The 14,517-nt window shown below is 46.0% G+C and overlaps 1 protein-coding gene across 3 annotated transcripts in view; it reads left to right on the top strand.

Annotated features, from left to right (window-relative positions):
* EFEMP1 (EGF containing fibulin extracellular matrix protein 1) overlaps positions 1-14,517 on the top strand; it is a 71,461-nt gene that overhangs the window by 41,761 nt on the left and 15,183 nt on the right. Inside the window, exons 6-7 of one of the 3 annotated variants that reach the window (XM_053383683.1) lie at positions 1,336-1,458; positions 3,091-3,210. The exons of 1 other annotated variant lie outside the window; for it this stretch is intronic. In XM_053383683.1, coding sequence (XP_053239658.1) covers positions 1,336-1,458; positions 3,091-3,210 — 243 coding nt within the window. The remainder of the gene's footprint in view (positions 1-1,335; positions 1,459-3,090; positions 3,211-14,517) is intronic. One more of the 3 variants, XM_053383684.1, reaches the window with a different exon arrangement.

The raw sequence follows: 14,517 nt of genomic DNA, 5'->3' as shown, positions 1-14,517 counted from the left end.
GTAGTCCAAGCGGGAGATAACCAGAGCATGCACCACTCTGGCGAGGCAGTCCGCGGGCATGTAGGGTCTCAGCCTGCCTACCAGATGGAGCTGGTAGACAGCGGCCCTGGACAAAGAATTAACCTGTGACTCCATGGACAGCTGTGAGTCCAAAATGACTCCCAGGCTGCACACCTGCTCCTTCAGGGGTACAGTTACCCCATTCAGGATCAGGGAGTCCTCCACACCAGGCCACCCCCTGTCCCCCAAGAACAGTACTTCTGTCTTGTCAGGATTCAACCTCAATCCGTTAGCTGCCATCCATCCTCCAACCACCTCACGACACTCACACAGATATAGCAGTGAGAGAAGATGGTGTTGTTCTCTTTTCTTTTTAGTTTCCTTTTTTATTATTTCTTGTAGATTAGTCTGTTTATTTTCCTTTTATTGTATTGCGAGAATCTCAATAAAACTTTGCAGCAAACAGTACAGCCTTGGATCCAGGAAGAAGGAAGCAATAGTCAGAGAATCATAGTGCTAGAAGGGATCTAGGAAGTCATCTAATCTGACTTCCTTCTCCATGCAAGATCTGTGCAGCAGGATGTAACCATGGCATCCTTGGCACTGGCTGCGTATCCTTCAGCAGTGGAGAGACCAAATTTGTGTCCAAGGCGGTCTGTTTGACTGTTTCGCTTCTCTTACCCTTAGGAATTTTCCCCCTAATGTTTAGCTGAAATCTGCTTCCCTCTCTAATCCTGCCTTCTGGAGCAGTGGAGAACAAGCCCTTTGGGTATTTGAAGGCCCATGGGACGCGGGTGGCGCTGTGGGTTAAACCACAGAGCCTAGGACTTGCCGATCAGAAGGTCGGCGGTTCAAATCCCCATGACGGGGTGAGCTCCCGTTGCTCGGTCCCAGCTCCTGTCAACCTAGCAGTTCGAAAGCACGTCAAAGTGCAAGTAGATAAACAGGTACTGCTCCGGCGGGAAGGTAAACGGCTTTTCTGTGCGCTGCTCTGGTTTGCCAGAAGTGGCTTAGTCATGCTGCTACATGACCCGGAAGCTGTACGTCGGCTCTCTCGGCCAGTAAAGCGAGATGAGTGCCGCAACCCCAAAGTCGGTCACAACTGGACCTAATGGTCAGGGGTCCTTTTACCTTTACCTTAGCATGTCCCCTCTTAATATTCACTTCTCCAAGCTGATTGTACGGTTCCATCAACACGAGAATCCGTCCTTGAATATGGGATTCAGCTGCCTTCTACTTTCTCCCAAGGTTCTGGAGACAAACAGAAAAGTTAGGACTGCACCTCCAAAGTCCCTAAAGTCCATGCTGTCGTTTTTGTTTCTTTGCTTTCAAAAGATATTGACGAATGTGCAACAGGCGCCCACAACTGTAGGGTAGATCAGATATGCGTCAACTTAAGAGGATCGTTCAGCTGCCAATGCACAGCCGGGTATCAGAAGCGAGGGGACCAATGTGTCGGTAAGTACTGTGGAGAAGCAAGATGTTCCTTGACAGTAAAGTTTAAGGGCCTTTCTCCCTAACTAGTAGTGGGGGGTTTTTTACAGGTGTATTCTGCAACAGGCCACTGATGCAGATAGTACAATGGTGGTAGATTTATACTGGACTGCCCACACACCATTCCTCTTTATAAGTTGTTCTGCAATGTTTCCCCATTGTTAAATACATGAATCTTGTATTTGTGGGTTTCCCCATTAACCTCCATGTGATCAGAGCTAGGTTTTAGGGTTAACTCCATCCCTCCTGGCTCCTTCTCTCTCCCTGATTCAACATCTATTGGCAGTCATTCCAGCTGGTTGCAGCTGAAGGATGAGAGAGAGACTCCATTGACTCGACTGTCATTTGGCTCCTCTCTGAGCTGTCTAGTCCAGCTGGCCATTTTAAGAAGTGTTAAGTAGCTCTAGGAATTGGTGCATGGGCTCGCGTTTTCCTCTTCCCTTGCCATCCCATTTTCCTTTTGTGTTATACCTACTAAACTGCAAGCCTGTAAGCAGAGATGCCCCTGTTTCAAATCTTCATGCAGTGGCTAGAAAATTATAGGAGCTGTATAAATGATGACAAGGGACGCGGGTGGCGCTGTGGGTTAAACCACAGAGCCTAGGACTTGCCGATCAGAAGGTCGGCAGTTCAAATCCCCGTGATGGGGTGAGCTCCCGTTGCTTGGTCCCTGCTCCTACCAACCTAGCAGTTCGAAAGCACATCAAAGTGCAAGTAGATGAATAGGTACCACTCTGGCAGGAAGGTAAACGGCGTTTCCGTGCGCTGCTCTGGTTTGCCAGAAGCGGCTTAGTCATGCTGTCCACATGACCCAGAAGCTGTACACCGGCTCCCTCGGCCAATAAAGCGAGATGAGCACTGCAACCCCAGAGTCGTCTGTGACTGGACCTAATGGTCAGGGGTCCCTTTACCCTTTATATAAATGATGACAAATCATCATCTTAGCATAGGGTTACCAGACGTCCCCGGTTCCCGGGGACAGTCCCCAGATTTACAAATCTGTCCCCGGACAAATTCCGTCCCCTGAATGTCCCCAGATTTGCAAATCTGTCCCCCGGAAACATGGCAGCGGCAGCTTCAGCAGCCCGGAGCCAGCCTGGTAGTGCAGTTGACTCTGGCTGGCTTCAGGAGCTGCTCGCTGCTCGGGTGCAGGACAAATGGCGGGTGCCATGGCAGCACGGCGGCTGCCCACCCTTGACTCCAGAGCCTCCCCTAATCTGTCAAAACAAAGGGGGGAGGGGGGAGGAGATCAGGGAAGGCTCAGGAGTCACGGGTGGATGGCGCGTCATTGCCCAGTTTTTTAAAAAACTGCACATTTATGTTTCACAGGGTGCGGAAGAAGGGCTTTGCACCTTTATACAATATGCATATTGAGGGTCTTTTGCCTCAATATCCCCACTACTGACTCCCTGTTGCTACTCATCTTCAAAAAAAAAAGGGGGGGTCCCCGGATCCATTGAAAAAAATATCTGGTAACGATATCTTAGCGCCTTTATTCTTGTCAGATTAAAGGAATGGTGGCAATGCGAGTTTTTTTAACTCCATTTTTTTTGTTTTTATTTATTTTTTAAATGCTGCGCTTTTACGGCAACCCAGACATAGATGAATGCGCACGCCTTTCGTTTTGCCATCATCGGTGCGTGAATACTCCCAGTAGCTACTACTGCCAATGCAACGCTGGTTTTCAGTTAGCAGCCGACAACCACACGTGCGCAGGTAAGATTCGAGGGGGAATTTGGCAGATCAGGCCTCAGAAGAAGAGGCTTCCCCACTGTCAGAATAGACAGTCCCGTCCCGTAGAGCAGAGACATCCAACATGGGAGCCTTCGGATGGTGCTGAACTACAACTGCCATCATCCCTGGCAGGAGTTGTAGTCCAACAGCATTGAAAGGGCACCACGTTGTCTACCCCCGATTGGGTTTCTGTTAATAACTTTGTGAGAGCTTGTGGTCATAATTGCCAATCAAATCCAGGAACTCAGTCACCAAAATAGAGAGTTTTCTCAGTACATGGTTTCTGTTTCTTCTCTTTTCTAGAATCTTCCCTGGAAAGCTGTGCCCAGAGCAGTTTAAAATGCTTGACCCTGTCATGACAGTGTTGAACTAAGATGGTTTTTAGCCTGTATTGTGTTGGTTGCTTGATTTGTTTTTCTGTTGTGGTATTCTTCTCAAGCCAGCGGAGTTTGTTTAATCATTGCTGGTTTCATGCAAGGAAGGGGAAGAACCTGTGGCCCTCCAAAGGCTGGTGGGTGGGTTCCGCTCCCCTGATCTCTGCTCATTGGCCATTGCTAGTCCAGCAACATCTAGAGGGCCGCAGGTTCCCCAACCGCTGCATTTGCTATTTCTGAAACCTAGGAGTGCAACCTGTTAAAGGCATTTTGATCAATAAACCTTGATGTTTTGTTGAAGTAAGGGTAGCGAAATCGCACCTAAGAAACTCAAAACAGATATATGACTGACACCCCTCTATGGAGATTGAACCAATGTCCAGACTTTAACATTCAAAAGCTTGCAGAAACTTATAGCTAGAGATGAATTAAAACATAATATTTATAGTCACATGCTTCTTCAAGCATTATAGTCTCTTCTTCTAACTTCCAAACAACTGTGTTTTCTTCTCTTTTCGGAGCACAGCACTTTCAGCCTTCTGTATCTCAGTTAGGCCATGCCTTGCAGCTCCTATAAGGGATTTCCCCTTTCCCCTTCTCCTGCAGCTTTGCTCTCTGACTTTCAAGCAGAGAAGAAGCACTCCAACGCTCTATTCAATTTAGCAGTGTTCACAGTGGACTCTAAAGCATCTTACATCATATAAAATGGAGTATCTCCATCAATAGATATCTCCCATGTGACCATTGTTAGCCAATCACATGAAAACTACTAGAGAACTCTCCAGAATTCAGTTACCAACCAATCAAATTTAAACACATAGTAATGCATACAAGCATTTATAATTTCAGTGAATTAAATTACTATACCTAGCAGTTTTCTGGTGAATTAGTCTATCGATTACATTTGCACATGGCTTAACACAGTATTTCTAAAGTAAGAAGTACATCTTCTCTCTTCCTACACGATCTGCAGAGCTGTTACAGCAGACAAAGTCTTATAAAATGCATTCCTTTTTGTGTTTCTTTTAAGATGCTGTTTGCCATCTGCATTTATAAGCGCTTGTATTAAAAGTTTATAGGGACACTTTTTCAGCCGATTAAGAAAGTTTTATCAATTAATCTCAGGGGCAAGGAACCTTCTTCAAGCTTTGGGCCACATTTTCTCATAGGCAACCCTCCAACCATCCTTTGAAATTTGCAGTTTTCTGAATTTTGCAATGCAGTTCCCCAGCCAAATACTGTGTACATTAAAATGCATATGTTGGTGAAATGAACATGCAAAAATGCATTGTGTTGGAGGAAATTGGTTTGCAAGAATGTGTATATTGGGGGAGGAATGCAGAGAAATAAATTTATTTTGGGGGGAAATTCACACTAAAAAGCGACTTAAAAATGCAAACTGATGTGGCAGACTGAACTTAAGATTCGAAAAACGAGACACTGAAATTGGCAGGCGAACTTCAGTTCCACCTGAGGCTCTTCACCCCTGATCTAACTGATTAAAAACTGTAGCCTTACAGAAACCTGAATAAACATGAAGCACATGTCTTGACACATTTGCACTTTTAAATATTGTCCCCAATGAGCACTGACCAATGAGGATTTGTTGTTCCTCCCTTTTCCCTCCCTCAGCTGCTCAGGTGCTGATCTGAGCATTGAAAAGAGCTGAAAGAAGTGGGAAAGAGTATTGTTCTTCCTCTTTCAACTCTGTGTATTTTTTGAGGAGGGAGGTAAGCACCCTTACCACCTCATGACAAAGAGAGGAGTGCCCAGAAGCTTTGCAGTTGCCAAGCAAGGCTAGGGTGTTGGTGTTACGTCTGGCCCAAGGAGAATTCCCAAGGGTCAGCTAGATAGGTCTGGAATCATAGAATCATAGAATAGAATCATAGAATCATAGAGTTGGAAGAGACCACAAGGGCCATCGAGTCCCAACCCCCTGCCAAGCAGGAAACACCACCAGAGCACTCCTGACATATGGTTGTCAAGCCTCTGCTTAAAGACCTCCAAAGAAGGAGACTCCACCACACTCCTTGGCAGCAAATTCCACTTTAAGCCTCTGCTTAAAGACCTCCAAAGAAGGAGACTCCACCACACTCCTTGGCAGCAAATTCCACTGTCGAACAGATCTTACTGTCAGGAAGTTCTTCCTAATGTTTAGGTGGAATCTTCTTTCTTGTAGTTTGGATCCATTGCTCCGTGTCCGCTTCTCTGGAGCAGCAGAAAACAACCTTTCTCCCTCCTCTATGTGACATCCTTTTATATATTTGAACATGGCTATCATATCACCCCTTAGCCTCCTCTTCTCCAGGCTAAACATGCCCAGCTCTCTTAGCTGTTCCTCATAAGGCATCGTTTCCAGGCCTTCGACCATTTTGGTTGCCCTCCTCTGGACACGTTCCAGTTTGTCAGTGTCCTTCTTGAACTATGGTGCCCAGAACTGGACACAGTATTCCAGGTGAGGTCTGACCAGAGCAGAATACAGTGGCACTATTACTTCCCTTGATCTAGATGCTATACTCCTATTGATGCAGCCCAGAATTGCATTGGCTTTTTTAGCTGCCGCGTCACACTGTTGGCTCATGTCAAGTTTGTGGTCAACCAAGACTCCTAGATCCTTTTCACATGTAGTGCTCTCAAGCCAGGTGTCACCCGTCTTGTATTTGTGCCTCTCATTTTTTTTGCCCAAAATGAGATGCATTTGGGCCTGAAGTTCTTCACCCCAATACAGGTGTCTTATACCACCTGTATTATTTAGCTATAGACCAGCTCTACCTCTCTTTAAAATCAGAACCAGTGAAGGTGGTGAAGGTCCTGTGTGAGTGTCTGGAGGCGGTTGGAGGATGGATGGCAGCTAACAGATTGAGATTGAATCCTGACAAGACAGAAGTACTGTTTTTGGGGGACAGGAGGCGAGCGGGTGTGGACGACCCCCTGGTCCTGAATGGGGTAACTGTGCCCCTGAAGGACCAGGTGCGCAGCCTGGGAGTCATTTTGGACTCGCAGCTGTCCATGGAGGCTCAGGTCAATTCTGTGTCCAGGGCGACTGTCTACCAGCTCCATCTGGTACGCAGGCTGAGACCCTATCTGCCCACAGACTGCCTCGCCAGAGTGGTGCATGCTCTGGTTATCTCTCGCTTGGACTACTGCAATGTGCTCTATGTGGGGCTCACTTTGAAGGTGACCCAGAAACTACAACTAATCCAGAATGCGGCAGCTAGACTGGTGACTGGGAGCGGCCGCCAAGACCACATAACACCAGTCTTAAAAGACCTACATTGGCTCCCAGTACATTTCCAAGCACAATTCAAAGTCTTGGTGCTGACCTTTAAAGCCCAAAATGCCTCGGTCCAGTATATCTGAAAGAGCTTCTCCACCCCAGTCGTTCTACCCTGACACTGCGGTCCAGCGCCAAAGGCCTTCTGGCAGTTCCCTCACTGCGAGAAGCCAAGTTACAGGGAACCAGGCAGAGGGCCTTCTCGGTAGTGGCACCTGCCCTGTGGAACTCTCTCCCACCAGATGTCAAAGAGAACAACAACTACCAGACTTTTAGAAGACATCTGAAGGCAGCCCTGTTTAGGGAAGCTTTTAATGTTTGATGCATTACTGTATTTTAATATTTTGTTGGAAGCCACCCCCCCCCCCCGAGTGGCTGGGAAAACCCAGCCAGATGGGCGGGGTATAAATAAATTATTATTATTATTATTATTATTATTATTATTATTATTATTATTATCACAGTCCCATTAATAGTTCTACCAGCTGGTGGGCTTGTTGCTAGGAATTATTAATAAATAGTGTTGTTTCAGCTATTTATATCCGAACAATAACCAATAAGCTACCTTTTTCTCAGAGCCAAAGACCTCTGAGAAAATTGGTCTCTCAAATATTGGAGAGTTAGTGATCTGGGGAAGAAGCTTTTCACACAGGAGGAAATCTGTACCTACTAGAAGTTACTCTCTGTAGTAGGTGGATAATAAAAAGTTAATAATGCAAAACAGGGTTCACTACGGGGTCACATACCTAAACTTTACATTTGGAAATTCCGGCAAGTTTTTTACATTTCTGTGCCCTCTGATAATGCTCTTAAGATGAATATAAAACGGACCCCCCAACATTGCACTGAGGAGAAATAAATCTCACCATTTTGCAATGCAGTTGATGCTCCTGAGCATTGCAAAATGATCTACTGGTCTCAAAGGCTCATGTCATAAACGAAGTGGAATTTTAAAAGAACAGGTCTCCAGGGTAATAAACAGCTCCAGATAAATCTTAAACTGCCTGCATGCTGAGAAGCTTTATCAGTACGTGTTTCTTATAGCAATTATTTATAGACCTACCCCTCACCAAAAATCGTATGGGGGGTGAGGGGGGCAAGTGGGGAAGATGCTGGAATCCAGCATTTAAAAACCACAATAGGATTTCTGGAAAAGTTTGCTACATGCTAAAATGCCACCAACATTTCCTAACAGAAATGAAGAATAATTCTCACAGGCATAACAAGTGTGATTGATAGAGGGCGACACATATCCTGACCCAGTTTTGAGAGGAGAGAGGAATTCTCCACTCAGCTTTGGCCTCCATGCCAACTTGTCTCTGCTTTCCCCTTCCCTGGGAATTATGTTATCCATGAAGCAGTTGAGAAGGCAGTACTGTAAGACAGTGTTAGTCAACTTTGGGGGCCGGGTTGTTATTGGACTACAACTCCCATCATCCTCGACCATTGGCTAAGCTAGCCAATGGGACAACATACTGATTGTTGGCATCCCTGTCTCAAGAGACAATTGGGTGTGCATCAGGACACAAGCCTAGGCAGTGTGTATGGAGGTCCTGAGTTGCCAAGACAACGAGAAACCCCTCTCAGCCTCGCTGATGTGGTCCAAAAAAAAGCAGAGCGATATGTTTGGCACCAGCTTGGCTTCAGGAGTTGCCAGAAGGAAGCATGCAAGGCACCTTCCAGCCGACTTAGGGACCCTACTTCGGTTTTGTATAGCCTTTTCTTCTCCTGAAGATGTCCCACAAGGCAACGGAGGTTTAGGATCAGAGTTTTCCTTCTCCTAGATGGGCTACCTTCTTAGGTTGACACACCCCATCTGTGCCTCACTTCCCTGTGCAGAAACCGCCTTCTTGACTGTTGTACCCATTCTTGGTCTCATCTGCTCAATCTGCCATAGCCTGTCTTCGCATCCAGAGGATGTCCCTAACTCACCAAGGGTTTGAGACCCATCAGCTACTCTCACCTGGTTTAGCCGACCAGCCAAAGCCATTTCCTGAGGTGTGGCCACTGTCACATGCTGACAACTTCTAGGAGCTACAGAACTGCCCCAGAAGGAGCATGACAGATTCCCCACCAGAGGAACTGAAATAGAAATACTTTATTGCCACTGTACCACTTGTTTACAGTGAGATTAAATGAGCCCCCCACAATCTCTCAGTCCTTGTTACACACTGTGTGTTGTCGTACGACCATCAACCCCGAACGTCAGCTGCAATGTTGCTGTCTTCCATTCAGCAGCCTCACGGCCCATGGGTAGAAAATGTTCTTTAACCTGTTGGTGAGGCTTATCATGCTTCTATATCTCCTGTCTGAGGGCAGGAGGTTAAAAAGGTGCTGGCCAGGGTGTGAGTCATCCCTGAGAATTCCTCGTTCTTCTGAGGCAACGGTCTCCTGCGATGACATCTAGCAGACTCAGAGGACAGCCCATGATATTGTGTGCTGTCTTCGCCACCCTCTGTAGGGACTTTCTGTCCATGGCTGTCAAACCAGTGTACCATACAGTATGAGAACACTTTCTGGTGCCCTCCTCTAAGACAAGGTACATGAACGGTGATATCCCATTGTGCCCATCTGGACTTGCACTATGGAACTTCCCCTTCCCCTTGCAGTCCTCTGCGTGTCCCTCAAGTCTACAGCATGGGAGCTGTAGAAGGGAAGAGAGCAAAGGGAACTCTGCTCATGCAACACTGGACATCGCCCTGAGTTAAGCCAAGTGCGGGTAGTGACTCTCCCAGAAATCTCAGATGCTGTCCTGGTGAGATACAGTAAGGAGCAGTTGACTCATATAGCACCTTCAAAGGATGGTGTAAGTACAAAGTTCTGCTGGACTATGAGCCTATAGTTTTTACTTCCAGTATCTCGAGGTAGGGCTAGGAAAGACCCCTGAGCTACATGGACCCAATGGTCTGACTCAGTATCAGGCAGCTTCCTGTGTTCCTCGTCTCCCAAACTGTTTCTTCATCAACAACAGTTAAGCATACACAGGTCAAGAACCTGTCTGCTGACTTGGATAGGGTTTGATGGGGATATTGCTGGAGCCATTTCCTCGTGATAGGAGTCCTTGCCTGCTTACATTCCTGGTCTCAGCTTCTGCTTTGCTACACCATCTGTCTGAGGAGAGTGAAGTTTCAGAAACTAGCTGAACTTTCAGCCAGGTCTTCACAGGCAGGCTGACAGGGGTTAACAGCACAGATGTTCCCTTTTGTCTAAAACATGGGTAGGCAAACTAAGGCCCGGGGGCCATATCCGGCCCAATCGCCTTCTCAATCTGAGGACGGTGCACGAATCAGCATGTTTTTACATGAGTAGAATGTGTACTTTTATTAAAAATGTATCTCTGGGTTATTTGTGGGGCATAAGAATTCGTTGAATTTTTTTGTTCAAAATATAGTCCGGCCCCTCACAAGGTCTGAGGGACAGTGGACCGGCACCCTGCTGAAAAAGTTTGCGGACCCCTGGTCTAAAAGTTGTGGGGAACTGAATTTTGCAGCAATGTCTGTGCCTAGTTATCTGGGGGTAATTCTTACTCACAGGGGTGAGGGCAAAATTGAGAAGAGGATGCTAAAGTAGCTGAGTCATTGACCTGACTCAACAGGGCTCTTTTTGTGGCTCTTATGTGACTGACTGAATTGAGTTTTCTTCTGGCTCACAGGAGTGGTGTTGATGTTGTGGTCTGCCATTCTTTCAAACTTGTGGAACCTGGCAGACAAATCTAACAACAGGTGTTTCGTTCTTATTAAATCCGTCCTCCACTAATCAAGAAAATGTTCTGGACAACCAGGCCTGGTGTTAGGACCATAAAACCAAACCTATTAAAAGTAGAAACAGCAACTCCGACAAAACAAATACGGCCGTGTTAGTCATCCCTATTAAAATATACAGAGCAATTGTTGGTTACAAGAAATGAGCCATCTGTGAAGCAAAGAGGGACTGGACCACAGCAAAATCAATCACTTTAAAAAAACAAAAAACCCTGAATAAAAATGGTCTGAAACCAATTCCCCAAAAAGTCAGCCAGTTTGGATGCAAGTTTCCGCTCAAGTCATGGATTGTAGGTAATAGGTGTGTGGTGCTGTGTGTTTTAATTAGGGATGGGGGAGAGTCCGTTCAGTTCACATTAGAAGGTGAACCTACCTAATTGGCACATTCCAAAACAATACGTGAACTGAAACACAGCCAGGTTTTGAAATTTGCACTTCTCCGTATTTTGCAATGCTGTTCTCCAGCTAAGTAAAAGATGTGCAAAAATGCACATACTAAGGTAAGGTGTGCATATGTTCGAACAACATATAGAAATCAATTATGTTAGGGTAAATAACTGCGAGAATGTGTATAGTAGACAAAATTGCATGCAAAGATGTGTATATTATGATAAATTTGTAGTGAAATGCTGGTGATTTTTCATGAAGGCTTTATATTTTTTAAAAAAAAAACTGATATGGAGAACAGAAGTTAAAATTGGAGAAAAATTAGAAACTAAGACAAACCCAAATTGTCAGATTCACCCATCCCTCTTTTTTTTATTTAGCATTTTTTAGAAAGACGGTATCTAGCTGTTAAGGTGGTGGGTCTTTTTTATATAAAAATAGTGGTGTCTCATCACATGTGACAACAACGCATAGTTCAAAGGGTTCCCAATTTTAACCAAAGCTGTGCCAAAGGTTATCAAAAGAGAAGTTTTGGCTGATTTAGAATGGGGTTGATTTTGAAAGAGAATGGAATGTTGTCTTTTCATCTTCTAGGGTGTGGTAGACATTGGAGGGGTGTGGAACACTCATCAGCACGCTCTTCACCTGAGGATTGCCATTTTAATGTCTAAGAATGCTACTCCTAATGAACCCCAACATAGTATTGTTCCAGGAATTCCTTGGAAAAGAAAAATGGTGGCTGCCAGCTCAGCTGGAGGAGTACCAATGAATTTTGTGCATAATAATAATAATACAGTAATTTATTATTTCTACCCCGCCCATCTGGCTGGGTTTCCCCAGCCACTCTGGGCCGCTTCCAACAGAATATTAAAAACACAATAAAACATCAAACATTAAAAACTTCCCTAAACAGGGCTGCCTTCAATTATCTTCTAAAAGTCAGATAGTTGTTTATTTCCTTGACATCTGAAGGGAGGGCGTTTCACAGGGCGGGCGCCACTACCTAGAAGGCCCTCTGCCTGGTTTCTTGTAACTTTGCTTCTCACAGTGAGCAAACTGCCAGAAGGCCCTCAGAGCTGGACCTCAGGGTCTGGGCAGAACGATGGGGGTAGAGACGCTCCTTCAGGTATACTGGGCCGAGGCCTCCATTTTCAGATTTGCACTTTGAAGTCCCAACAATAAACAACAACAACAACAACAACACATTGTAATATCAGAGTTTAAGCACATGCATAAGCCGTTGCTCTGGAAATAATAATAATAATAGTAATAATAATAATAATGTATTATTTATACCCCACCCATCTGGCTGGGTTTCCCCATCCACTCTGTGAGGCTTCCAACAGAACACTAAAATACAATAACCTATTAAACATTAAAAGCTTCCCTAAACAGGGCTGCGTTCAGATGTCTTCTAAAAGTTTGGTAGTTATCTTTCTCTTTGACATCTGGTGGGAGGGCATTCCACAGGGCGGGTGCCACTACTGAGAAGGCCCTCTGCTTGGTTCCCTGTAACTTGGTTTCTCGCAGGGAGGGAACCGCCAGAAGGCCCTTGGCACTGGACCTCAGTGTCTGGGCAGAACGATGGAGGTGGAGACGCTCCTTCAGGTATACAGGACCGAGGCCGTTTAGGGCTTTAAAGGTCAGCACCAACACTTTGAATTGTGCTCAGAAACGTACTGGGAGCCACTGTAAGTCTTTCAAGACCGGTGTTATATGGTCTCAGCGGCCGCTCCCAGTCACCAGTCTAGCTGCCGCGTTCTGCATTAGTTGTAGTTTCCGGGTCACCTTCAAAGGTAGCTCCACGTAGAGCGCATTGCAGTAGTCCAAGCAAGAGATAACTAGAGCATGCACCAATGTGGCGAGACAGTCTGAGGGCAAGTAGGGTCTCAGCCTGCGTACCAGATGGAGCTGATAAACAGCTGCCCTGGACACGGATTTGACCTGTGCCTCCATGGACAGCTGTGAGTCCAGAATGACTCCCCAGGCTGCGCACCTGGTCCTTCAGGGGCACACTTACCCCATTCAGGACGAGGGAGTCAGTGAGAACCTAACTTGATCCTGCCTGTCACTTTAATGGTCCTCCTATCTAGGGACAATGTCGTATGTTATTATCGCTCCCGTACCCCTGCCGTGATTTCCCTCAGGTAGGGGACCTTTTGCATTCTGAGGGCAGGTTTGCTTCATGGGCACCCTTTCAGAGACCATGTGCCAGGTGAATAGTATATAAGGCTACATTTCAGCCATACAAAAGTTAGAGGCTTCTACAGACAGCTCTTCCCGTCCAGGCAAGCTAGTGGAAGGCACATTCCAGTGAGGCAAAAGCACTCAAAGAGGGTATGGAGGGGACAGTGAGGGTGTGGCCTGGAAAGAAGGAGTGTGGCCTGGGAGATTCCTGAGTGACAGATGAAAATGAGGTCCCCCACTCCTGTTGTAGGGACTCGGGTGGTGCTGTGGGTTAAACCACAGAGCCTAGGACTTGCCGATCAGAAGGTCGGCGGTTTGAATCCCCGCAATGGGGTGAGCTCCCGTTGCTTGGTCCCTGCTCCTGCCCACCTAGCAGTTCAAAGGCACGTCAAAGTGCAAGTAGATAAATAGGTACCGCTCCGGCAGGAAGGTAGATGGCGTTTTCGTGCGCTGCTTTGGTTCACCAGAAGCGGCTTAGTCATGCTGGCCACATGACCCAGAAGCTGTATGCCGGCTCCCTCGGCCAATAAAGCGAGATGAGCGCCACAACCCCAGAGTCGGCCATGACTGGACCTAATGGTCAGGGTTCTCTTTACCTTTACTCCTGTTGTACATGTTCGATTAACTTTCACTGCTTAAAAAAAAATCTCAAAAGCCAGAATACTTACTTTAGCACAGCTGCATACTTTAGTATTAATTTGCATAACATGATTTATGACACTTGACTTCCATTTCTCATGGCGCAGGAATTTGGATATTGTTTTTCCTTCCCCTGAAGCATAATACCAGACGTTCTCGATAGAAAGCAAAAGACAATGTAAAATGGATTTTGCATTTAATTTTGTGTGATTTAAAGGCAGCCTCAAACCTTGTCATATCCTTGACAGTTCTAACTGCATTACAGCAACTGCAGAATCCACCGTACGTCTGAGCAAATCAGAGCAGCTGTACCTCATTGTTAGGGCTGGTGCTGAACAAGCCTAGCGAAAGCAAGTTGTCATATTTAAAACAAAAGAACTCACAGCATTTCTCTCAAGCATGGAAGGAAACTAGCATAGCAGCTACACTGGATAAATTCATCCACTATCCTTGACACGCCCCATTTTTTTCAGATAGGTTGTCCACATTATTTTTAATTTTTAAAGGTGCCCCCAAAATGTTCCTGGATTTAGGTCTTTTTTAAAAAAGAAAAACAACCAAAATGGTCAAAGGCCTGGCAACGATGCCTTATGAGGAACGGCTAAGGGAGCTGGGCATGTTTAGCCTGGAGAAGAGGAGGTTAAGGGGTGATATGATAGCCATGTTC

Source organism: Podarcis raffonei, chromosome 3 (genome assembly GCF_027172205.1).
Source record: "Podarcis raffonei isolate rPodRaf1 chromosome 3, rPodRaf1.pri, whole genome shotgun sequence".
NCBI classification, from domain to species: domain Eukaryota; kingdom Metazoa; phylum Chordata; class Lepidosauria; order Squamata; family Lacertidae; genus Podarcis; species Podarcis raffonei.
The sequence above is the reverse complement of the archived record's forward strand: the minus strand, read 5'-3'. Positions and strand labels throughout refer to the sequence as shown.